A 26,505-nucleotide genomic window follows, 5' to 3' on the forward strand; every position below is an offset into this window, starting at 1 on the left:
ACCACACAGTACAAAGGGATTATTGTGAGATGTGAACATGGGACTTTTTATGTGAAGTTCACTGCAGTGACCCCTAGGGTGCCCCACTGCTCTGCTGAGATGTCTGTGTGACCAGTCTATTAAAAATGCTGGATCTGCCTAAATCTCAATGGCTTGTTTTGTGCGCACTTTTTGGATTTTTTGCTTTGCAAAAATGGTTCAAAAAAATAAAACGCACTAAGCACAAATATCCATTTCCTCCCCCCAAAAAGATAGATGTTTTGCAGTTTTGAAAATTTGCATAATTGATACTGGATTTTTCTGCATGTTCCGCAAAACGTCTAGACTAGGATTTATATGTCTTATCAATGCCCTCTATGTCACTTACATAAAACAGATACTGTAAGCATCTGGTTATAAAAGTAGACTCCACTCAATTAAACCAAAGCACAGATTACAATTTATAAATGTAAATACCAAAGGAACTACAGTGAAGGGTATTTTCAAAACATACATCTAAGTCCAATTTGGACATATGGTGCTAGATGTCCAAAGTTGACAGTAAGAAAATACCTATTTTTGAAAGGTAAACCACCATACATCGAAAAATTTTTTTTTTTTAAATCCTCTATCTGGACATCCAGGCCATTGCGATGCTCAGATCACCAGGGCAGCTTTCTCCTAACAGGCCCACTTGGAAATTTCTCCCAATCTGTATACCTTATACTCTCGCTCAGCAAATTGTATATCTATAATTTTGCTTCCTTAAAGTTTCTGCACTCTGTATTTCCTCTGACTATCTGCACATTGTAACTTGCTGAATGTCCAGCTCTCTTGATTGTAAACCGCCTAGAAGTCGCAAGATTGTGGCGGTATAGAAGAATAAAGTTGTTATTATTATTATCTATCTTTATACCACATTTTCAACCAAAATTTCATCCATGTCATAAATGCCCAGAACAAGATAATTTGGATGTGGGAGGGGCATGGCAATAGAGCAGTGGGGCACCTTAGAGGGCACTGTTATGAACTTCACAAAAAGGGTGCCAGATAAACTTCTCACCAGAACTCCCTTATAGATTATGGTGTGCTCCCCAAAACCCACTATACCCACCAGTCTACAACCCCAATAGCCATTATGGCTGCAGGTGGCACCTATATGGCAGCAGATTAGGGTTTTGTGGGGCTCACATTTTCCACCATAAATGTAGTGGTTAGAGTGGCTTATGGGACTTGCTACTCCTTTCTATGGTTCACTAGCCTACCTACCAGGCTACTTAAGACACCTGTGTGCAGCTCTACTAGGCTTTCCAATACCAGGTGCTGATGTTCTGGAGACATGTATGTACATTTGTATTCTGATCTTTGTAGATGTGAGGGGGGTCAGTGAGCACTGGGGGAGTGTGGGGATGTCTTACCTTGATGCATGCAGTGGTCATCTGGTCAGTTTGGGGCACCTTTGTGGCACTTAGACCCTTGTAAAACAGGTCCTAGTTCCAAACATATAAGTTCCATCCAGGATGCCTTTCAAAATATTTTATTATATCGCTGCAAGACATCCATGTCTAACTCACCCTCGAGACTGCCCAAAGCCTGCCCAGAACTTGCCTTCACCGCGCCCATCTCGTGCTCTGAACGTACAGAGGCTGGAACACCTCGCTAGACGTACAGAAAGACGGTTTTGATTATCGACACTTGGACATCCTAGCGATTAGGACGTCAAAATGCCGATTTAGAATGCTTTTTGGATATCTATGTTTTTGGATTATGAGCCTGAGTGTCTGCTAAAGTGCTTTCCTACTTACCTAAGATACAGACAGTTTGCAATTCCCAGCATTAATACATCAAGCTGCTGATATCCAAGCTGACAGTCCTGAAGATGAAGAGTGTGCTTTTTGTAGCTATAATTGATACAGAACGTCAGCGCAAGACAATCTGCTACAGTCAGAGGTAGAGAGGAAAGGCTGATCTCTGTGAAACGTTCCATGGCAGCTTTCACAAATTCTACATCCTGAGTCTCAAACAAATAGTGAAGCAACTCCAGCAACTTCTGTTCTTTGAGGGGTGGATTCTTTGTGGCCGATACCATCACCCACTTCATTAAGATTTCCTTAATCTGAAAATCAACCTTACATGCTAGGTTCTTCTGGATAAAGCCGACTGTGTCTCCATTAAGTAAGCCAAAAAGAAAACGTACAGTTGCTGTAAGAAACCCATCAGTTTTCTCTTGGTTGTCTTTCAGCAACTTGATCAAATTAGCGTTACTTTGTGGCTTCGCTTCTAGAACAAAGAACAAGGCAGCAAAGAACTCCTGGAAAGTGAAATGGACAAAACTGAAGGTGCTACGGCTCATGGTACCTTCCTGACACTGGTTTTTATTCAAAAACAGGGCCAAGATATTTTCTGCATCTAAATTATGCTTTTTAATTTGCTCTTCTTCAAACACAATTGTGTGTTTCCTCATGCCTTCTTCTGCCAAGGAGCTAAGGCTTTGCAGGTGCTTCTGTGCAGTTTGTTTGCAAGAACAGTGATTTAACATACCAGTGACAAAAAACACAAACAATGAGGTGCTGGTGGTCAGGTTCTCATCCAGAGATTGTCCACTTTCAAACTGTTGTTGAAACACTGTACATACACTCCAGCACACAATAGGAGCAAAGCACATGGAGTATACCATTTTATTCCCTTGTACAAATGTATAGGCTTGTTTTGCTTGCTGCTCGTCTTCAAAGAAGTTTGAGAAATACACCTCTTGGCCCTTTGGGGAAAATCCCAGGATCTCAAAGGAACAAGGTGACACTAAATAGCGCTTGAGTTTCTCTGCTGCCATTGACCAGGTAGTAATTAGCAAATGTGATTTGTCGAGGACTGTTCTCCTTAATAAGCCATTAAAAATACATGAAATGCTGGCCTTCTCATGAGGATCACTGCACAGTTTACTGTTCAGGTAGTCCAAGGAAAATCTCAGCTCATCAAAACCATCAATTAAGAAAAGTAGATTTTCAGGGTTTGCTAGTATTTCACTTACTGGTGTCTTTGGGTCCTTACAATTACTTAGAAGTAGTTCAGCCAGGCTTGTATCTGCCTGAATGAGTTTCATTTCCTTGCAGCTGAGGTAAAAAATATAGTCAAATTTCTCATAAATGTTTCCGGATGCCCAATCCAGCATAATCTTCCGTAAAGTTGTTGTCTTCCCAATACCAGAAGGCCCCTGTAGTACTACAGTGCTTGCAAGAAGTCCATGTTCATTGGGTTCAAAAAGCTTATCTATTCCAATGGAAATACATTCAAGGTTCTCTCTTTGATTCAAGTCATCCAAATCCTTGTTTCCACCAGCAACTATCTGATGCAGGTCATCCTCCTGCCAACGGTGTTTCTTAATAATTATTGGAGGAATATATCTCTTATTCAAGAGAATACTTTCCCCAAGGCGAGAATTCTTGTCTTCTATCACTTGGTATTCCTCTATCATGGTTTCCATGTATTTCTGCCTGTAATCTAATTATAAGAAAACAACAATTATAAAATACAGCAATATTGTATAGTTGTAACTGATGTTTTCCATAGACAGCAGGATTGATAAAATACAAAGTAGGTGAATCATCCAACAGCATCATAATAGCACTAGTCTCCCATGAACTTTAGGAGAGGTGCGAGGGATTGTACATCTTATCAAACCTGCTGTTTACAAAAAAACACCCATTACTGGTAATCAACATTGCAATTTTGGTCGACAAATGATTGAGTTAGGCACACAAGTGGGCAATTCACAAGCTTAAGGCTGCTCAGGCTTGAACCGTTAGGCTTTTAAGGAGTTAAGTATGAGAATTGATATGTCTTAGGGCTAGATTCACTAAGCAAACTTTGCAACCCGATTTCCCTCCGACCCGATTCACTAACCTGTGTATCAATCAGATTCCGATCCGTGCATGCAAACGAGGGAAACGGCATGCAAAGTTGGCAGGGACACGATTCACTAAACAAAAATCTTGAACACCGACTGGGCTGGACGATAAACAAGAAGCGACTGCTTGGGACCAGTCGCTCACCTCCTTTCCGACTGTCCTGCCAGCCCTGCAATAAACCCACTGTGTCTCTGCCACGACCTGCTCTCTGCCCCGATCTCCTGTTCTCAGCCCTCAGCTTTCCAACTGTCTCACCGCCCTGCTTAGCCCCGATCTTCTGCCCTGTTCAGCCCCGACTTGCCTGCCCTTCCCCGCAGTGCGAGCCTGTGGTTTTTAATGGTATCTAGCAAAGCTGATTGTACGAGCCACTGTTGGTACAGTTTAATAACTGGATTTAGAGTGGAACTGGAAAATTGATAAGAAATGCAGAAACAAGAAAATCACTAACATATAGGTTTCTGTCAGGTACTTGCCACTGAATTGGTCACTGTTGGAAAAAGGATACTGTGCTACATAAACCATTAGTCTGAGCTAGTATGGCTGTGCTTGCTTTGTTATCTAAAGTACAGTATACAGTACAGTGTACTGTACACTGGGAAATATGGTTTTTTATGGCAATAAAAGATTCAGTCCGTTCTTGAGGTGATATTGTACATTGCTCGTTAGTTTTGTATCACCTCTGGAATTCTGAGGCTTTTTTCCTCCATCACTGCATGGTAGATAGAGATCTTTATGGTGGGTTTTGCTGTGCAAGGTTTTGTTCTTTTTTTAAGTTTGTGAGTTCTTATGTACTAAAATTATTGCTTCGTCAGGAGAGTTATGACCCATAACTATGATTGTACTATGAGAAGCCAGTCGTCCAGGTTAAGAAAGATTAGATGCCCTTGTTTATGGAGCTGGGCAATCATTGGCAGGAGATAGTTAAAAGTATTTTATTTATTTTTTTTTTTTTCCATTATTTTTTATTTTCTAATTTTTCATAAAGTGTACATAATAATAAATTACAATTGATAAATGCATATTAGTCACTTTTATATCTAATACATTATATATCTGAATTTGATTTTCCCCCTCACCCTTCCCCCTCCCTTTCATTACTTTAATATAATATTTTAATTTTCAAATTTTTATAAAAAGTATACAACATATTAGAATACAATTGATAAATATTCAATAACTTTTTTATATCTAATACAATATAATCTAAACAAATTTTGTCCCATTTCCCTCCCCCCACCCTTTTATTACCTTTTATTCATACGTTATATTTTGTATAATATATTATAACATACTATATATAAATTAATTTTTCTTACCCCCCCTTTATGTGTGTCATAAAAAAAAAAAAAAAAAAAAAAATCCTTAAAAGAAGAAAAGAAGAAGAAAACATCATATTATTTATTCATTACAGTATTTTGTCAATGGCCCCCATATTTTTATAAATTTAGTATATGTCCCCTTTTGTATTGCTATTGTTCTTTCCATTTTAAAAATATGACATATTGTATTCCACCAAAATGTGTAATTTAGGTTGTTGTAATTTTTCCAATTATTAGTTATATGTTGAATGGCAACCCCTGTCATAATTAATAAAAGCTTATTATTTTCTGGTGAAATTTGACTTTTTATTCTCATCATTGTTCCAAATAAAATTGTATCATATGATATTGCAATATGATTTTCCATTAATTTATTAATTTGTGGCCAAATTGAATTCCAAAAAATTTTAATATAAGGACAATGATATAATAAATGATCTATTGTCCCTGGTTCTAAATTACAGTGCCAGCATCTATTAGACTTAGAACTGTCTAATTTTTGCAAACGAGTAGGGGTCCAAAAAGCTCTATGTAATAAAAAGAACCATGTTTGTCTCATAGATGCTGACACTGTACATCCCATTCTCCAAGACCAAATTAGTGGCCATTGAGATGCATTAATTTGATGTCCAATCTCAATGCTCCAAATGTCTCTTAGACCATTTTTTGGTTTTTTATTTAAATATCCAGATATTAATTTATACCACAATGCGGCTTGATGTCCTAGGAAGTCTGTTTTAAAGCATAAGAACTTTAAACTATATTGATTGTTTAATGATTTCCATTCAGGGAACCCAACCTGAATGGCCTGCTTCAATTGCAACCATTTAAAACTTTGTGTTTTATTGAGACCAAATCTATGTTGCAATTGTGGAAAATCCAGCAGTTTACCTTCTGAGATAATATCATCTAGAGTTCTAATGCCTGCATTAATCCAGTTCTTCCAAAGGATTTGAGCTCCGCCAATTTTGATCTTGGAGTTTATCCATATGGATTGATTAGTTGATTTGTATATTGGGATGGGTGTTAATTTATCAATAAATCTCAATGTTTTCCAAGTATCCATTATTATTTTATTTTCTTTGTATCTTTTAGGTATATTAATACTTGGTAGATGAACTAAATTTAGGGGAAACATAAGGCGCCATTCCAAATATAACCAATCTGGTGCATTATCTATAAGTTCTGGGAGGATCCAATACATACCCTGACGTAGAATATAGGCTTGATGGTACCTATAGAAATTTGGAAAATTTACCCCTCCCTCCTTAATTGATTTTTGTAAGGTTACTAAAGCTATTCTAGGTGTTTTACCAAGCCAAAGAAATTTTGTTAAAATTCTATTAAGCTTTTTATAAAAGGACCCCTGAAAATAAATAGGTATCATACTCATTTGGTAGCAAACTACAGGCAACATCATCATTTTAATAGTTTGAACTCTTCCCCACCAAGAAATATGTAATGGGTTCCATTGCTCACATAACTCCGTAACTTTTTTTAATACATATTTTTCATTTTCTTTTACAGTATCTTCAATTGTTTTTTTAACTTGAATGCCTAGATATTTAAATCCTTCTTCTTTCCATATGAATGGAAAAGTATCAAATAATCCTTTTACACAGTAAACATTCAAGGGTATAATTTCAGATTTATTCCAATTAATTTTATAACCTGAAAATTTGCCAAACTTATCAATTAATTCCAATAAAGAAGATAAGGTAGACTCTGGATTTCTCAAATAAAGCAAAATATCATCCGCATAAGCCGAAATTTTATATTCCATATCTGAATATGGAATACCTTGTATCTCCCTCGTTTGCTGTATTGCTAACAATAAGGGTTCTAATACAACATCAAATAACAAAGGAGATAAAGGACAGCCTTGTCTAACTCCCCTCTGCAATTGAAAACCATCAGATATCATATTATTAATATTTAATCTTGCAATCGGGAAGCTATACAATGTTTTTACCATTTGTATAAATCCAGAACCTATACCAAACCATTCTAAAGCCTGATACATAAAATTCCATTCTACCCTATCAAATGCTTTCTCAGCATCTAATGAAACTGTAAAAGCCGGTTCATCCATTTTTTTTGATAAGTTTAGCATGTGAAATAATAGTCTAGAGTTATTGGAGGAATGTCTTTTAGCAACAAAACCCGTTTGATGCATATCTATAATATGTGGGAGAGCTTTAGCTAATCTCAAAGCCAAAATTTTCGCCAAAAGTTTATTATCAACATTTATCAAAGATATAGGCCTGTAGTTTGAAACCAAAGTAGGATCTTTATTTGGCTTAGGCAAAACAATTATTATTGATTCAGCCATAGTACCTTTAATATTACCTTTTATAAGTTGTGTCTGATATAAATTTAGTAAATGTGGGGAAAGGATATTTTGAAATGTTTTATAAAATTCTACTGTGTAACCATCACCACCTGGAGCGGATCCAACTCTAAGAGATCCCAATGCTGTTTCTAATTCTTTTAATGATATAGGTTCTTCTAAACTTCGTTTTATATGATCAGGAATTTTAGGTCCATTAATTAAATCTAAAAATTTTTTTCCATCTTTTTGTTTCCCCAAACAAGGTTCGGAAGAATATAGATCCTTATAAAAATTTAAAAATTGTTTTAATATTATATTTGTTTGATTTGTTATTATACCATTATCATCTTTTATTCCATTAATATTAGTTTTCCTTTTTTTTGCCTTAAGATAATTTGCCAATAATTTTCCCGCCTTATTAGAATTTCCATAATACACTGTTTGCTTGGAAAACAAATCTTTTCTTATCATTTTTGAAGTTAATTCATTATATTTACCTTTTACTTTCAAAAGAGCTTGCAAAACTTCATATTCCCATTTACTTATCAATTTAGCTTCTAATATTTTTATTTCTTTTTCTAATTCTATATATTGTTTTTTAATTTGTTTCCTAATAAAAGCTGAATATGATATAATATTACCCCTCATAGTTGCTTTAAATGCATCCCATACATTCTCTATAGATGTATCTTCCACTAAATTTGTTTGAAAAAATTCATTAATTTGTGTTTTAAAATTTTCCAAAAATTTGTCACCCACAAGCAATGCATTATCAAATCTCCAAAGAGGTCTATTATTTTCTAATTGATCTAATTGTAATTCTATCCATATTCCCGCATGATCCGAAATGATAATAGGATCAATGGAGGCTTTAATCACCTGTTGCACTTTATTTGTTGAAACAAAAATATAATCTATTCTTGAAAATGATTTATGAACCTGTGAACAAAATGAATATTCCTGATCATTAAAATGAAGAATACGCCATATATCCTTCAAATCGCATGATCGAACTAAATTATCTAGACCTAAAGATTTAATATTTTTACCTGGTTTTTTATCCAATAATGGATCCATTACAGCATTAAAATCTCCAGCCACCACTAAATTAGAGGCAGCCAGTGGTAATAACATATTTTGTAGCTTTTTGAAAAATTCTGATTGATTCGAATTAGGGGCATATATATTAAATAACGTCAGGGTATCATTTCCCATACCTATATCGATATGTATCCATCTTCCATGTGGATCTGAACTTTTTACCTTTATATTGGCCATACATTTTTTATTTATAAGAATTGCAACCCCTGCTTTTTTACCCACTGCTGGAGCAAAAAAACATTCCTTTATCCATCCACCTGATAATTTCTGTGATTCCTTCATATTAAGATGGGTCTCTTGCAGACAGTAAATATCCGCATTTTGCTTTTTTAAAAATGTTAATATTTTTTTCCTTTTAATTACATGATTCAGGCCATTGACATTAATAGAATATATTTTAAAAGACATTATACATTTTAATACTTTTCATTATCTTATTCTTCCTCTCCTCTTTCATATTTAATATCCAAAAAATTTTCTTCATGACACACATATTTAACCCTAATATATCTCCCTTAATTATTCTAGTAAATATTCTCTTTGTCCCTCCCTTTCCCACCCAGTACATTGGCTGCTTAAGGATACACATTGGAACTGTAATCCAAACATTCTCCCCATTCCAGGCAATCAATATTCAATATTTAATTAAATTTCCCTTCTATCTATCTATATTGATCTTTTATATCTTTAATCATTTTCCATAACATTTCATTAATGTATCATTATCCATTTAACAATATGTTAATTTGTATTTCCTTAGTATTATGATTTCAACATATAATTATTTTAAACATATATGTAGTGTATTATTTAATAATTTTCCTATATTTTGTTCTTTCTTTCTTATAATTATTGTTGTCTTTTCTTTGTATTGTTTTCCTCCTTTTCTTCAGATATTTCGATATGTCATATTTTCTAATTTTTCATAGAGTCTTCAAAACCATCTTAATGTTCTATGTTAAAATATCATAGGTTCTGGTTTAGAGAGAAAATCTTTTAGTTTTTCGGGATCCTCAAAATATAAGGATTTGTCTCCAGATGATACTCTCATTTTCGCCGGGTAGTATAGACCATATTTAAATCCTTTTTCTTTTAGTAGAGGTCTCATGTCTAGTAGTCTTTTTCTTTTATTTGCTGTGTTTTTGGCAAAGTCTGGTAAAAACCATAATCTTGATCCTTTATAATTTAGGTTTTTATCTTTTTTTGCAGCATTTAGTATCTCTAGTGCTTGTTGGTATCTCAACATTTTGAAAATTATTGGTCTTGGTCTGTTTTTGTTTTCTAAATTTTTAATTGGGATTCTATGCGCCCTTTCAATTTCAATTGGTTGTTTCAAGTCTAACTGTAGTATTTTTGGAATTAAATTTTCAAGGAAAAGGATAGTATTTTTTCCCTCTAAATTTTCTTGTATTCCAAAAAGTTTGATGTTTTTCCTTCTTCCTCTGTTCTCGTAGTCCTCCAGTTGATCTTTTAATTTATTTAATTCCAGGCTGTCGTTTTTACATCTTTTTGATTCACATTCTATAGTTTCCATTTTTGATTCTAGTTCAGTTGTTCTTTTGTTGTTAACTTCCATTTGTCTATGAATATTTAAAATTTCTTCTTTCATTTCCGACATATTAGTTATAGTTTCCTTAAGCATTTGTTTGATTTGTTTTAGTTCTTCCATAACTTCTGCTTTGCTTAATATGTCTGATTCTTCGATAGGAAGTGGTATCTTGCTAGGTGTTATTTGGTCTTGTTTCTGTCTTTTTGCAGATGTACCAGCCTCATTTTTGTTTTGTCTGGTGCTTGCCATATTATTGTTTCTTTTTTCGTGGATTTTATTTATTCAGTTTTGTTAGGAATCTTAAAATATATTTCAGTCACAATTTTTTTGTAATCTGTCTTTGATATCTTTTCTTTTTTACTCCAGTGTTGCGTTGTTCTAGTACTGAGCAGATTACAAATCAGTATCTCTGTCCAAATATAATAGTCAATAAAAGAAAAATCCTTTTCCTCTTGTTCTCAAGACTCTCTCTCTCAGAATTTCAAGCAGCAGAAATTTACTCCACAGTAATTTCTTATTAGTTATCTGTTTTATTGTCTCAATGAGAAAGGAAAAGAAACAAGTCTCCTTTTAATGTCTTTCAGCTCTTTAGAAACACTATGTTATTCAGCACATAAGAAATAATTATTTTTCCTCAGGCTTTACTTTGACTTCAGGCAGGAGAGGGCTATATCAAACTGTCATATTTTTATCTTTGACAGGCAGCCCTCTATCCCAATCAGTCTGAAGTGTAAAATTTTCTATTTATTAATTAAATGGAGTATTCAATGTTCTACTAGAAATTACTTCAAGCAGAGGGTAATTTGATCTTTTTCAGGACTCCAACTCAATATCGGCAGGAGAGAGCTGCTTCAAATTGTCTCAGCTTTAGATTGTTAAACTGACAACTGCCTTATAATGAGATCGTTTTGTTTTTTCAATACTTCAAGTTATTAATTGATCTCTCAGGGCTTCAACTGGCTGTAAATGGCAATTTCAAACTGTCACAGCTCAGGAATTCAATCAACAGCAGGCTTCACACTAGAATCAGTCTTTTTCTTACTTTCTTTCTTTTTTTGGTCAGTTTAAATTTCTAATATCCCTTCTCTATCCCGTGCCGATCCAATTTTCTTTATTCAATGATCTGTCCTCACATAAAGAAACCGGCAAAAAGGACAATACTGATCTCTCTCATTCACCACCCGTAGGGCTCTGAGTCAGCGTCGGCAGGAGAAATCAAATCGCCACACAAATCAACTGACAGCAGCCTCACAATTAGATCAGTTCTTTTCTTTTTAACTTTTTGTCAGTTTTAATCGCTCCAGCAAACCTCCTCTTCAGTCTCCTAATATTTCAGTAAGGAGAAAATTTGCCGATTCTTTGCCCTCAGAGTCTCTGTTCAGCGCGGGCAAGAGAAATTTGTTTCAAACCGCCACAGCTCTATCTTTTAAATTTCTCTCGCTGCAAGACTCTCTCTCTCAATGCCCATAAATTTTATATACGTTGGCCATTTTAAGTTTTTATCTATCTTCACTCTCTGCTTTGCCGTTTCAATAAAGATAAAAGCCGGTGAAATTACCTTCCCCTCAGCTTTTTTTGATGTCGGCGATTTGATGTCGGCACTCTAACTTTTCAGCTGTTATTCTTTCAATCTTCAACTTCAGGCTTTAGAGGGTAACACCATCATTATTAATAATTTTTTTTTTTTTGAAATCTTCAAGAAGGGAATAATATTTTTTCTTCAGTTGCCTAGATATAGAGGAGCTTAGCGATTACACTTCCATTCGTGTTCGCGTTAAGCCACGCCCCTCAAAAAGTATTTTAACAATCAATGCTTAAAGCAAGGAGAGGACCAAAACTGGAACTTGGTGGACAGAAGGCAAGCCTAAGTTACTCTCAAAAATGAAGATGCAATGGCGTAACTGTAGCTATATTTCTTAGCTAAAGAACAGACTTGGAAACAGAAAAGAGGGGATACTATGCACTCTAATTTTGACTTTGCAAAAGAAAAGGTTGAGATCTCAGATCTAGTATAAAATATAAGGTTCCTGTCTTTTGAGAAGGTGAAAAGTATCTGAAATACTAGCTCATTGAAATAGAACCCTACTTATAAATATAAAAACATATAATACATTACTAAGAATGGTCTAAATAGATTTGGAGGTTTCATACCTTTTCTTATCTTTCGTATAATAATTTGATTGTGCTCAGACGCTGGAAATAAATTGAGAATGTTATTTACAAATAACAACACTACAACATGGAGTGGCATTATCGATAGGACACCTAAGTCTGAGGTTGGATGTTTTAGGCAAGTCATCCAAAAACCCAGCAGAAAAAATATTAATTTTCAAAGCTGCCAGATGTCTATCTTTTATTTTTGAAAATGATCTATGTATAAGTTTTGGTCCTTAGGACGTCTTATCTTTTTTAGCCATTTTCAAAAATAAAAATGTCACCATTAAAAACACACAAAAGCAAGTTTTATAGATATATCCAACTACCTTGTCTGATTGCAGATGAATTCCCATCAGCTGAGCCATTTGGGAGTATTCCTGCTGGCTCAGCTGATGGGAATTCCCCCTGCCAGGATCAGCTAAGCCGCGGAGCTCTACACCCCTCCCACCAACATCCCCCTGATCCCCCCATATCCTCCAACATTGCTAGACCCCCCTCTCATGAGAGGGGGAAGGCTCGTCATTTGCAGAATGCGACCCTATAGGCAAGAGGAAATGGGTTTCCCTCCTGCTGATCTGTCCTCGGAATGTATGGGGGGGATGTGGGAGGGGGTCCAGCAATGTTGAGGGAGGGCTCCAGGGCTCAGCTGATCCTGGCACGGGGAATCCTGAAACCAGCTCAGCTGATGGGGATTCCTCTGCCGAAATCAGCTGATGGCAAGCTCTCAATGTGCTGGGGTTCCCCCCCTCCATCTCTGGGTGGTGAAAGGGGGGTCATGACCATTAGGAAAGTAAGGGGTGGGGGGTCATGCCTTAAACCCTCCAGTGGTCATCTTGTCAGTTTGGTCACCTTTGGACACTTAGACCTATTTTACTTTGGTTTAAGTCCCAGCATGTAATTTCTGTCTAGGATGTCCTGGAAAAGCTTCAATTATTGCTTCAGGACGTTCACGTGTAAGCCCACCCGATTCCCACCCACAACACCCCCCTCCCACAACATGCCCCTTTGAGCTCTGGACGCACAGCAGCTAAGTGCTGCTGAACGTCCAGAAAGTTTGTTTTGATTATTGGCACTTGGACATCCCAGTGCCGACTTAGGCAAGTTTTTGGACATTTTAAAGTTTTGATTAAGAGCCCCATGGTATCTATATCCAAGTTCTAAAAAGGAGGTCTCAAAGTCTATTTTATGAAAGTGCCCATATTGTAGGCACCTATGTTCCTTTATAAAACAGGGGCCAATACTCAAAAGAAATACAAGTTCACCAGTGATGAGTGAATATATAACTCAGGGGTCTCCAAAGTCCCTCCTTGAAGGCCAAATCCAGTCGGGTTTTCAGGATTTCCCCAATGAATATGCATGAGATCTGTTTGCATGCACTGCTTTCAATGAATATTCATTGGGGAAATCCTGAAAACCCGACTGGATTCGGCCCTCAAGGAGGGACTTTGGGGACCCCTGATATAACTCATCTACCTGTGTATTTTTAGTCACTATGGTGGTAATGTTATGAGGGGGTACCTAAATAAAGCATCATTTAAGGTACCTATGTAAAGTCTTATTTTATACAGATAAGCAGGTGACGTCTTTATAAAATATTGTCCTAAGGGGCAGTCTTAGAGCTGGTGTTAATGTTCACATCAACATTTGTCAAGTATGTGCTTAAATTATATTTTGTAATATATGGTGTTACTTTATTAAGCTGCAGTAAACAGCAGTAAAATTTGGGCTTAACACAGGTTAACACAAGAATTTCCTGAATGCTAATTCTAGATTCAATGCAATGGGTTAAATCGCCTTTTTGGTGCTAACCACTAATTTTCAGCAGCATTTAACCAGTTAACCACATAAATGGGACCAGTTCTATATTTATGCAGTAATCCATAGCCAGTTAAATGCTGAATACTGCACTTAACTGATTTGTTGCTGTTTTCTGGATCTCGATGCATCTGGGTAGCTAGAACTGACGTTTCAGCTATCATGCTGTGACTTTCTTCAGGGTATGCTGTGAGGTCTACAGTTTGTCTATATATATATATATATATATATATATATATATATATATATATATATATATATATATATATATATAGTGGGTCCACTGATTTATTTAGATTTTTATCCTGTCCTCCCAGTAGCTCAGAACGGTTTACAAGTAAACATTCACAATGGAGTGAATTGGACATACAAGATTATACAGTAGATTTAAATACTTGGACATACAAGATTGTGCAGCAGTTTATATATAGGGACTATACAGCAAATTAAGAACAACAGTTTAAATATAAGTAGTTTAGTTTAGATACAAGTTATTTGAGTATAGGCTGAGAGTGGACTATGCAGAAATTTAGGCAGAAGATTAGAATGGAGAAAGAAGGGTAGAGGTGGGGTTTAAGGGGGTTGGGTGTAGACTGAGGGTGACCTTTAGTTGAAGAGGAGGGTCTTTACCATTTTCCATAATGTCATTAGTGAGTTCTGTAGTCTGAGTTGAGGGGGGAGTTGGTTCCAGAGTTGGGGAATGAAGTGGCTGTAGGAGCGTTTGTGGGCGGTTTCTGAGAGGAGGGACCTTCCGGGGGGAATGCATAGGCGTATCTCCGTTTCTGAGCGGAGGGTGCGGGTGGGGATGTAGATGGGTAGCTTGGATTTTATGTAGGAAGGGGTGGTGGCATAAATTCTTTTGTGTGCTATTGCCAGGGCCTTGAATGCACAGCGTTGGTTAATTGGGAGCCAGTGTTCAGCGCAGAGTGCTGGGGAGATGGGATCATGGTAATTGAGGCTGTGTAGGAGGCGGATAGCTACATTTTGGACCCGTTGGAGGCGCTTGAGATCTTTTTTGGTTATTCCATTAAATAGGGAGTTGCAGTAATCCATTCTGGAGAGGACATATGCGTAGAGGAATTGAGCTAGGTCAAGTGTGGAGATGTAGAGTTTGATCCTTCTCAGTTGGCGGAGGTAGTAGAAGGAAGTAAAGACTACTTGGTATATGTGGGTGGATAGGGATAGGTGTCCGTCTAAGGTTACTCCTAGGCTGTGTACTTGATCTGTTGCCGTTAGTAGAGTGGAGTCCCATAATAGTGTTGGGCGTGTGTATTTGGTTTTTTTTTTTTTATCCATAAGATCTGATTGATAACAGGGAGGTCTTTTGGTCATGAATTTGGCGGGAAATTTATTGTTATTACAAATTTGAATTTTGGCAGAAATGTCCATTGGACAAAGTTTTAAGTTCTGGCAGGGAAGTCTGTGGACACATTTTTTAAATTGACAGAAAAAAGGGGGATGGAAACTCTTAGATGGAGGGAGGCGTTTGTCCTTGCCCCCGTCCTTTTTGCACTAAATTTCTTTTGGATGTGCAGCTGCCATGCTTTGTTTATGGAGAGCCCTTTATTCCATTGATGTTATTTGAGTGTCTTGCTATCTCTATTGCCTTTTTTATTTTTCTCGGCCACCAATGGTCTTCTTTCTCCAGGACTTTTTGTGTTCTCAAATCTAATCTAAAGCTGTAGCCCTCCATGGGAGGAAAACTGGTCATACGGTTAGATTTAATGCTATGGGGCTCATTTTTAAAGCACTTAAGACACACATAGGTTACTATGGTACTTTGCGTGTCTACTCTAGGTGATTTGAAAATAAGCCTCTTAATCAAATTCCCTGAAATGACCATAGAGACCAATATAGGAAATACCAAATTATATGGTTCCTAAAATAGTGAGAACCAATCCTACACAAAGCTTTAAAGGATAGAACAAGGATTTTAAAATTATCACAATTGATTATAGGCAACTAATAGAGGTCTGTAATAGAAACATGACGGCAGATAAAGGCCAAATGGCCCATTTAGTCTGCTCATCTGCAGTAACCATTATTCTCTTTCTCTCTCAGAGAGATCCCACATGCCTATCCCAGGCCCTCTGGAATTCAGACATAGTCTCTTGTCTTCACCACCTATTCAGGGAGACTATTGCACGCATCTACCACCCTTTCTGTAAATTAGGATGTTGCGCTTTTTTTTATGTTATTTCAAAAAGAATCCCTGCTGTGTCATTTTGTTCTATTTGCAGTCTGGACAGTAATTTTTATTGTACTGCAATAATCCAGATAATATTAAACAAATGCTTGAATGAAGTCACAAGTCAAGCATACTATGAATTTTGCATTTATTGTTTTGCTTACCTATCTTTTGCTGGAGTCTAAAAGCTGTATTTCTGAGATTACTCTGTTCCAAGATCTTGATTGTGACATTCATAGCTTCTCTGCCACTGAATTCTCTCAAGAGCTGCACAGTACTGATTCGATCAGACCCTTTAATTTTGTCTTGTGGAATGTGGCTGTAATATTCATGCCCAAAGATCGATAAACAGAATTTAAAGCGTTTGAATTCATCCTCCCCCAGACTTTCCAGAGCTTCAAGAATAAACAGATATTCTTGCTCCATTTGTAGAATTCAGGAACTAGAAAGAAATGAAATGAAGCTCAAAAGGTAACATTTCTAGCAATGCTAGGCCGCTGATCGATTCTGCAATTACATTTAAATAGAGGCCGACTGAAACTGAACCAAACCCCCTTTTCTGAAAAGGTTATTTTAATTTTCAGCAATGTTTTCAGTTTGGGCCAAAAAAATGACCATGGGGCTCAATTTCAAAGCACTTTGATGCACAAAGTACCATATAGTAACATAGTAAATGACAGCAGATAAAGACCTGAACAGTGCCATTCAGTCTGCCCATTAGTTATACCCATCAAAAATACATGATTAAATTAACTTGTCTCTTTGATATTTCTGGGTCATAGACTGTAAAGTCCACCTGGGTATTGTCCTAGGTTCCAAATGCTGAAATTGCTGTCAAAGCTCACTCCAGCCTATCCAACCATCCTATTTGCAGGATATGTACCATAAAGTATGGCCAGTAACATCCTCATGTTCCAAGTTAGTGGAATTCCCATTGATGCCCTCCCCAGCCCATCCTATACCAAATCACCACATATGGGACACAGATTGAGTAAGTCTGTCCCGTACCGGCCTTAGCTCTTTAATTTACATTCTTTGTTTTCTAATTAGAGATACTCTTATGTTTATCTTGCGCTTTAATTCCACCACCGTTTTCCTCTCTACCACTTCCCTTGGGAGGGCATTCCAGGCATCAACCACCCTTTCCGTGAAAAAGAATCTCCAAGCATTGCTCTGAGTCTTCCTCTCCACAACCACAAATTATGCCCTCTAGAAATCTACGGTACTGTATGGGTCCAAGAGGGACATTTTGAATAGGTCGTCTAAGTTTGACTTGGACATTTTAAGAAAAGCATCCAAAAATTAGACGGAGAAAAATATCCATTTTTGAAACCCCTAGATATCCATCTCTCTTTACGAAAATGACCTATTTAGACATTTTGGCCCTTAGGGAGTCTTATCTTTTTTGACCATTTTCGAACACGAAAATGTCCAAATGCAACATGTCCAAAACCTAGGCATTTGGACATAGGACGGGCAATCACCATCATCTATACTAGTCTGGCCACAGACATGCCAGCAGAGCAGTGTGAACTTCACATATAAGGGTGTCAGGTACACATCTAACCAGAACCCCTTTACATTTTATGCTGTACCCTCCAAAACACTCCCAAAACCTACTCAATCTACCTGTCTACCACCCCAATAGCTCTTATGGCTGCAGATGTCACCTATATGTAGGTGCAGTACTTTTTGGCGGGTTTTAGTGGGCTCACTTTCTCCCACAAGTGTACCAATTAGGGTGGAGTCCACTGCAATGTCCACCAGGCTATTCCAGATACCTGCTTGCTGCTGTACTACTGTAGAAGGTTCTGTACACATCAACCTGAGATAAGAGCAGAGTTTATTGAATACAGTCAACAAATATGATACAAAACATATAAAATATCTTATCATTTCTTCCAGACCCGACACAGTCTGTTTCAGCTTTGAAAATGAAGCCTGCTTTAGGGGTACAGATGACAATCCGGTAGATGGCGCTGAAGCACTTAAACATCTCTCTCTCACAATGTGAATAACTTGGTGAGAACTCTTGAGAAAGTATCACTTGGGAGCTGTGTATCTGCAGCTGTCATTGAGACAGATATGTACTATTTCATTCAGATCTTTGGGGGGGATGGGGGTCAATGACTAGTGGGGGAGAGGGTGGGGCTATGCCTTCATCCCCCCGTGGTCATCTGGTCAGTTTGGGTAACTTTTGACCCTTATTCATTTTTAAAACAGGTCTAGCCCTAAACAAAGAAATTGTGCCCTGGACGTTTTATAAAAAGTTTGATTATCGCTGCAAAGTGTACCAGTGCTAAGCTTGCCCAAATCCAGCCCATAACACAACTTATTAACCCAGTCTTAATCGATAATAAGCCACTCAAACAAACTAACAACACAAAAATTTTGGGTGTACTAATAGATAATAAACTCACATTTCGTTCGCACATCAGTGCATTGGTCAAAAATTGTTTCTATAAATTGAGGATGATACGATCACTGGTCCCCCTCCTGGACAAACTCTCCCTTAATACACTAGTTCATTCCCTAGTAATATCTAAATTAGATTATTGCAATTCTTTATTAAAAGGGGCATATTTAAAAGACATAAGGCGTCTTCAACTTATACAAAACACAGCAATAAAGATAATTTCAGGCTCTAAAAAATTTGCCCATGTCACACCTTTACTGCAAAAAGCTCACTGGTTGCCAATAACATATAGGATTACATATAAAATAGCTCTTCTAGTCTTCAAGACAATACAGACCAACACTCCAGCATTTATAGATAGGCTTTGGATTCCATATAGCTCATCGAGAGTTCTTAGATCATCTTCACAGTTTACCCTTAATGTTCCTTCCTTGAAAATTATCGGAACACACCGTGCTTCTATTTTTTCTGTAACTGCTCCAATGACTTGGAATTCTCTTCCTTTATATATAAGACTCGAGCAAGATTTGCAGAAATTTAAAAGTAGCTTAAAGTGCTTTCTTTTTAAAGAAGCCTTTTACTGAAAATATAAAGTCCATTCAAGAGGTAATACTTTACAATTGCCATCTCCAAAATAAGATTTCTAATAGCTTTCTTATTCGACCCCACTTCTGCCAGCAATCCTCTTCTTCCTACACTTCTTATGTACTTCCCTTTTATGTACTTTTTCTTCAAAAATTGTATTTCCTCCCCTCTTTCCTATTGTTTCCCGTGGTTTTAAAAAGCAATTACCCATGTAGGTCTGATTAATGTATTATGTATGTGATTTCTCTAAAATCATATTTTTATCTTTTGTACAACGCTTTGTAATTTGGAAAAGCATTCAATCAAATAATATGAATAAACTTGAAACTTGAAACCTCCAGCATGACCCCTTGAGATTTAGATGCATTGCAGGCAAAAAAAGCCTATCAAAACATCTAGAACAGGGGTGTCCAACCTGTGGCCTGGTCGTTTTCCTCTGCTGCCCCCGGGTGTTTACCGTCTTGCCGGCTCCCTCTTCTGTCTTGCTGCAGTGTTTGCACCTTTGTGCAGCCCCAGAAAATTTTTTTCGGCCAATGCAGCCCAGGGAAGCCAAAAGGTTGGACACCCCTGATCTAGAAAGTCAGCTTTGAAAAGGGTGACAGATATTTTGCTGAGAAAAACGGCCCGATTGCCACTTTATGCCAGTTTTTAGACATCTGTTCTGAAAATGAGCCCCCATGTATTTCTGGTGGAAGCTGAAAATTTGTGTTTTGACTCATTTGTCTTTCTTCCCCATCTCCCAACCCTAAACAGAAGTTGCCCCTCCTCCCAGATGTCCTTCTGAGTGCCTCCACCCCCCCCCCTCCCACCTGACCTATCTTACAATTCCTGGTGATCTAGGGGTGTAGTTGGGGTAGAAGTAATAGTGTCCTTCCATGTTACTCCTGTCCATTCAGGCCTGCTTTCAAAATGGTTGCTGTGATTGGGTCATCATGCTTGTCTTGATTACACCATTAGATTATACTCCTGGCATAATTCTACATAAAAAATTGTAAATTCTGCAAAATTTACAAGTGTCAAAATTTAAACAATATTTTGGCTAATTATCCAGAACTTCAGTACAATCCAGTATTTTCATTTAAACTATAATAGAGAAAATAGAGTCTATGTTTTTCTCATTTAGGGCTCCTTTTACAAAGCAGTACTATCGATTAGAATAAAGAGTGCAAACAAAGTCCAAGGGAATTGAATGGGCTTCATCACACTCAGTGCATCGCTAATTGGTCCTGCTGCTTTGTAAAAAAGAGCTCTTAGTGATTTCTTTCTAGCCCTGGATCAAACATCCCCCCCCCCCCATGCAACATCTCTCCCTTCCTCCCTTGCCAATTGTCAACCATCATGTGCAATATTTATCCCTCTCTCCCCATGGACAATCTCTCCTTCCTCTCCACGTTTCTCCTTTTCTCCATGCCATGTGCAGGATTTCTCCCTTCCCCGCCTCTTTTCTGCATCTCTTCCTTCTTCTCCTCCACCCCATGTCCAACAATTCTCCCTCTCTCCCCTCTTCCATCCCATCTCTCTCTTTATCTCTCACCCCCCACCATGTGTAGCATCTTCCCTTACTTCCTTCCCTCTCTTACCGCACTCATAATTCTCCCTCCCTAATGTGTGGCTTCAACAGGTCCTGGCGGCGGCAGCAATTCCCACACACTGCCTGCCAATAACCCAGAAGCCTCTCCTCACAGGATAGGATGCGGCAGAGGACAGGCTTGTGGTTTAGTGGCAGGCAGCGTGTGGGAATCGCTGTCGGGACCATTAGAACCATGCTTTAGGGAGTGAGATGCAGGACTGCAATAGCCAAGCCTGCTCCCCTCATGCCAGCACTGAATAGAAGCATCACTGCTGGCCCAGGCCCACCCGTGGCTATACTCCCCTTACCTGGAAAGCATGCACACTCTACAGCAGCGAGGAAGGATCTGGGTCTTCTATTTCCACAGACTCTTGTTTTGGAAACCTCAACTTCTGAGCAGGTAAAGCAATCAGCCACCAACAATGGTACCAGGTCTGCATCCTTGGTGAGACCAGTGTGGAGCTAATGGTGAGCATTAGGTGAGGATGCCGTGCAATCCTGTACAAGCGCCACAGTGGAAAAATAGGGAGGCTCCTCCAGCAACCATGGCTGCTCCAGAGCAGGCCTGCTCTCTTCTGAGGCTGAAAAAATGTTCCACCATGGTACTGGCTCTCATTGCCATCAAGTCAAACACCAGCAGGCCTCACCCAATCTGAATTAGCTGAAATGCCTCGCCTGACCTAAATGAGCTGAAAGGTCTCCAACCCCAGCTCCCATTCCCCTGGATCTAAAATGGAGTGGCTTAGGAATTCTGCTTGAACATTGTCCTTACCCACTATATGAACTGCCAAAAGGGCTTGCAGATGTACCTTCACCCAACAACAGAGGGTCACCTCCTCCAGAGCCACCATCTTGACTTTGCTGCCAATTGCCTACCATCACTTGAAACAGCTTCCTCCAGAGCAAGGGAAGGAACTCAAGAAAAGTCAAACATGCCATTCAAGTCTCTTGGTGGTTGAAGGACCAAATCCCCTACGACACCCAACCCAGGCATTAAGCCCCGCAATTTGAGGAGACGCAGTAGTTACCACAACTAACTCTGGTGAATCCAGTGAAGATCCCTGAAGGAAATAGCCAGGACTGTCTTACAAGGCCATACCAGCCCTGGCTCTGGTTGGGAGTAACAACTGATGATCAAAGTCCTGAGAGACCAAGCTACTATCTCCAGAGTCACTGCAAATAATCCCACTCTCTGGGGACTGGCAAATTGAAGTCTGTGCTTCTGAGCTTCCAGCTTGTTCACCTAGTCCTCTGGACAGGAAACCACTCATAAGCAATCTTCCCTGGCAATGCAAATGCACTGCCACCAAAACCAGCACCTTGGAAAAAGTACAGGGAGCCATGGTCAACCTAATTGGAGAGCTGGAAACTGATAATGGCATCTTAGCACACAAAAGCAGAGATACCTCTTGTGATGGTCCATGGTAAGAATATGTATGCTGGCCTCCGTGACATTTAAAGAGGTCAAGAATTTGACCAGTCAAACTGAGGCTATCACCGGCTGCAGGGTCTCCATTCACACTGCTGCACCTGAAGATAAGACACTCAGCACTTTGAGATCCAGGATGGGACAAAAAGGAGGCTTCCTTTGGGATCAGAAAATAAATGTTATGTTTCAATATATAGCCACACCAAATTGATATTCAAACAGTTATACTGTCAGAAATCAAGTGCAATACACTTTTCACTTTATATAAACGGTAAAAGACCTCAGTGTTTCTCAGAACTGAGAAACTATCTATGCCAGTAAAGATACTGTCATAGAGAAATATATCCTTGGTCTTATATTCTGCCGTTTACTTTTATAATTTTGCTATACTTTTTAACTATTTATTATCGTTTTTTAAGATTTTATAGAAAAGTGAGCACTTATCTTGTTTCTTTTCCAACAGTGCAAAACCACCACAGTTGCCTTTCAAAAATTATTTTGCGGTATATTCCAATTCAGACTGATTCACATAGAAATCCCAACAGGCCCTGTTTCGCCCTATGGCTGCATCAGGGGATTATTTTCAATTACGAGCCACTGCTTCAATGATTTTCTCTCAGCTGAGAGATTTTCTTTCGCTGAGAGAAAATCATTGAAGCTGTGGCTCGTAATTGAAAATAATCCCCTGATGCAGCCGTAGGGCGAAACAGGGCCTGTTGGGATTTCTATGTGAATCAGTCTGAATTGGAATATACCGCAAAATAATTTTTGAAAGGCAACTGCGGTGGTTTTGCACTGTTGGAAAAGAAACAAGATAAGTGCTCACTTTTCTATAAAATCTTAAAAAACGATAATAAATAGTTAAAAAGTATAGCAAAATTATAAAAGTAAACGGCAGAATATAAGACCAAGGATGTATTTCTCTATGACAGTATCGTTACTGGCATAGATAGTTTCTCAGTTCTGAGAAACACTGAGGTCTTTTACCGTTTATATAAAGTGAAAAGTGTATTGCACTTGATTTCTGACAGTATAACTGTTTGAATATCAATTTGGTGTGGCTATATATTTGAAGATATTCAGCTTGTATTGTGTATAAAGAATAATGTTTCAATAGCCATTTGGTCACTGGGACAAGTTCCACCATTCCCAGCTCGAGGAGGTGCTACAGAGTAAAAGCAATAGCCCAATGCTTTAGCTCCAAGCCACATGGACACACCATGAAGGTGTCAGGGACAGAGTGAACCAGATCCAAGGTAAAACCTTACTTGACCACCTCCAGAACCCACTGACTTGAGATTATGTGAGCCCGCTTCTGGCAGAAGAGAGATAGCCTCCTACCACTAGAATCACTGAGGGACCTGGCATACCTTCATTGGGAAGGACTGGAACCTCCTGCCCAGTTAGAGGGACTTGTGCCTCTGGGCCTTCTAGAGCCACAAAAGGAACCCTATTTAAAGGGCCTGCCTGCAACTGCAGACTGTGATGTAGAACGAAGGTCTGGCTGGAACTACTTTACTCCCCCAGAGTAATCATGGGCTGATGGGGTCTGCTGGGAGCCCCACTTCTTCAGTCCAGGAAGGCAGAGAGGTCAAACCTTATCCATATCCTTTGTCAACTTTCTAAATCCTTCCCAAACAGCAACCACCCCCAAAAGGGCAACTGACTGAGGAACTTCTTAAAAGTGACAGTTGTGACTCAATGTTGCAGCCATAGTCAGTGATACCACATGACCAAGGATGCCACCTAGCATAAGGAAAGATGCGCCAGATCATACAGAACATTAGCCAATAAGGCCATGCCCAATTCCAGCTAAAAGACCTCAGGGAACTCTGGCAGCTATTATAACCAACACAACATGGCTCTGGCTACATAGTCCTCACAAATGATGGCCTGCACACTCGCTGTCCTGAAGGAGAATCATAGACTAAGTTGCTAATCCACCTGTTTCTCATGGAGTTCTCTGATGACAGAACCACTCAACTGGGACAGCTGTCTTTTTGGTCACAGCTGTGACCAGTGCATCCACCTTTGGGTAACTTCCATTTACCGCTCCATCAGGAGCAAAAGGATATAGGCAACCTAGAGCCTAGCCTCCCTGAGAGTGCTATCCGGGAACTCTCACTCCATCAACATCATGTGAGATAGAGCTTTAATGAGAGGAAAATGTTTAGGGAGCCTCACCAAACCCTCCAAAAGAGGGTCCTCTTTGAAGGGGTGGGAGCCCAAGGGCCTCCAAAGCAGGCTTCTTATGCCTAAAGAGCCATATAACATGTGACCACTTCTCCTCCTTCTATAGGGAAGAATCCTGTTCTGCATTGGTGGTGGTGGTGACCAGGTCCCTCTGTGCTGCTTGGCCCCCAACCTAGAGCCCAAAAGTGGCCCCTCTACTGGCCAGAGCCCCCCCCCCCCCTGCTTACAGGACTTGCTTGACATAAGACCATAGCATAAGAATAGCCATATTAGGTCAGACCAATGGTTCATCTAGCCCAGTATTGTTTCCAATAGTGGCCAATCCAAGTGGCAGAAACTCAGAGCTCCGGAGACAAGAGGATCTTGGGGCCCTTCAAGACCCTCCTACAGTCAGGCCTAGAGTGGGTAAGAGAGAACCCCTAGCCCAAGCCCCTAATAGAGGCTGAGAGAAGCTACAGTGGGAGAGACAGATGTAAAAGCCAAGATGTTCACTATTCCCACTAAAGACATTGAAGTCAAGAGTCCCAGTATATCTGTGTTGGAAAGCTGAGTAAGTGCCTCTCACACACATAGAAAGCCCTAAGAGCTAATGCTCTTTTATGAGCTTTTTTTGTAAAATGGCTGTTCCCACTATACATACCAAAAATACATTTTTTTTTTCTGTGAGCTTATAACATAGGTGTCAGCTCTGTGGGTCCTTGAGCACCTCCAATAATAAGCAAACTCCTTGGGTGTGCCCACAGAGGAGTAAGAACATAAAAATAGCCTCACTAGGTCAGACCAATCGGCCCAGTAGCCCATTCTCATGGTGGCCAATCCAGGTCCTAGTACTTGGCCAAAACCCAAGGAGTAGCAACATTCCATGCTACCGATCCAGGGCAAGTAGTGACTTCTCCCATGTCTTTCTCAATAACAGACTCCCCACTCCTGTCCAAACTTCACTGGCTCCCAGTTCACTCCAGAGTCCTCTTTAAATGTGCCTGTTTAGCTTTCAAGATCCTACATGGCATCCTCCCTCCCGTTATCCCACTCTTCTGGAACTCCTCTAACCCTAATTCCACTAGATCCTCCCAAAAACTGAAACTATCATTCCCCTCTGCAAAAGGTATATCCCGCGTAGGAAAACTAGGAACATCCCTCCCCTTTAAAACCACAGAACTCTGGAACAACCTCACATCCCCGCTCAGAATTTCAAGCTCCCTCCAATCCTTCCGCAAACACCTGAAAACTTGGCTCTTTTCAAAAATCTAACACCTCCCGCTCTTTGGTACCTCTTTATCTTCCTAGCTCCTTTCCTATAACCCTTCATTGTAGCTCCTTTTCAACCTAACCCTGTAAATTGTGCCGAGCTCTATGCTTGTGGAGATGGCGCGGTATACAAACCTAAGGTTTAGTTTAGTTTAGACTATCCGCTCTTACCACAACCTCTGGCAATGCATTCCAGAGCTTAACTATTCTCTGAGTGAAAAAATATTTCCTCCTATTGGTTTTAAAAGTATTTCCCTGTAACTTCATTGAGTGTCCCCTAGTCTTTGTAACTTTTGACGGAGTGAAAAATTGATCTTACTTGTACCCGTTCTACTCCATTCAGGTAATTTCCAATCATTTTGAAGTTAGCTCCTATGATTATAAAATACATGCTTAACTCCCACAAAAAACATAGGTCAGACTGCAGAAGAAAACCAGCAGAGAAAGCAACAGGTAAGTATTATTGCTCTTTGACTCCTCCTGTCAGTTGGAGGAAGCCAGAACAAACAGATTTCAACAGCAGCAGTGGCACTGGTCTCTCACCCCATTCTTCTGACAATAGCTGATTTGGCAGGGCAAAAATATGCCTTTGGAACCTATTGAATTACACATCTGAGAGCCCCTTGTAAACTTGTAGCTGCTAGGCACATGCCTAATTTTACCTGTAACTTTCACTGCCTTAATCCTGCTCTTAATGTTCCCAGTACTTCCACTTAGCC

At 38.9% G+C, this 26,505-nt stretch overlaps 1 protein-coding gene across 13 annotated transcripts in view; it reads right to left on the reverse strand.

Moving 5' to 3' along the window:
* Positions 1-26,505, reverse strand: part of LOC117360845 (protein AF-10-like) — a 206,017-nt gene that overhangs the window by 23,750 nt on the left and 155,762 nt on the right. For 3 of the 13 annotated variants that reach the window (XM_033945347.1, XM_033945349.1, XM_033945343.1), the window contains exons 2-4: positions 16,510-16,787; positions 12,337-12,378; positions 1,785-3,477 (exon numbers count right to left, since the gene is read on the reverse strand). In XM_033945347.1, the coding sequence (XP_033801238.1) occupies positions 1,785-3,477; positions 12,337-12,378; positions 16,510-16,771 (1,997 nt within the window). In that variant the 5' untranslated portion in view covers positions 16,772-16,787. The other 10 variants (XM_033945345.1, XM_033945346.1, XM_033945344.1 and 7 more) reach the window with 9 other exon arrangements.

Source organism: Geotrypetes seraphini, chromosome 5 (genome assembly GCF_902459505.1).
Source record: "Geotrypetes seraphini chromosome 5, aGeoSer1.1, whole genome shotgun sequence".
Classification (NCBI taxonomy): domain Eukaryota; kingdom Metazoa; phylum Chordata; class Amphibia; order Gymnophiona; family Dermophiidae; genus Geotrypetes; species Geotrypetes seraphini.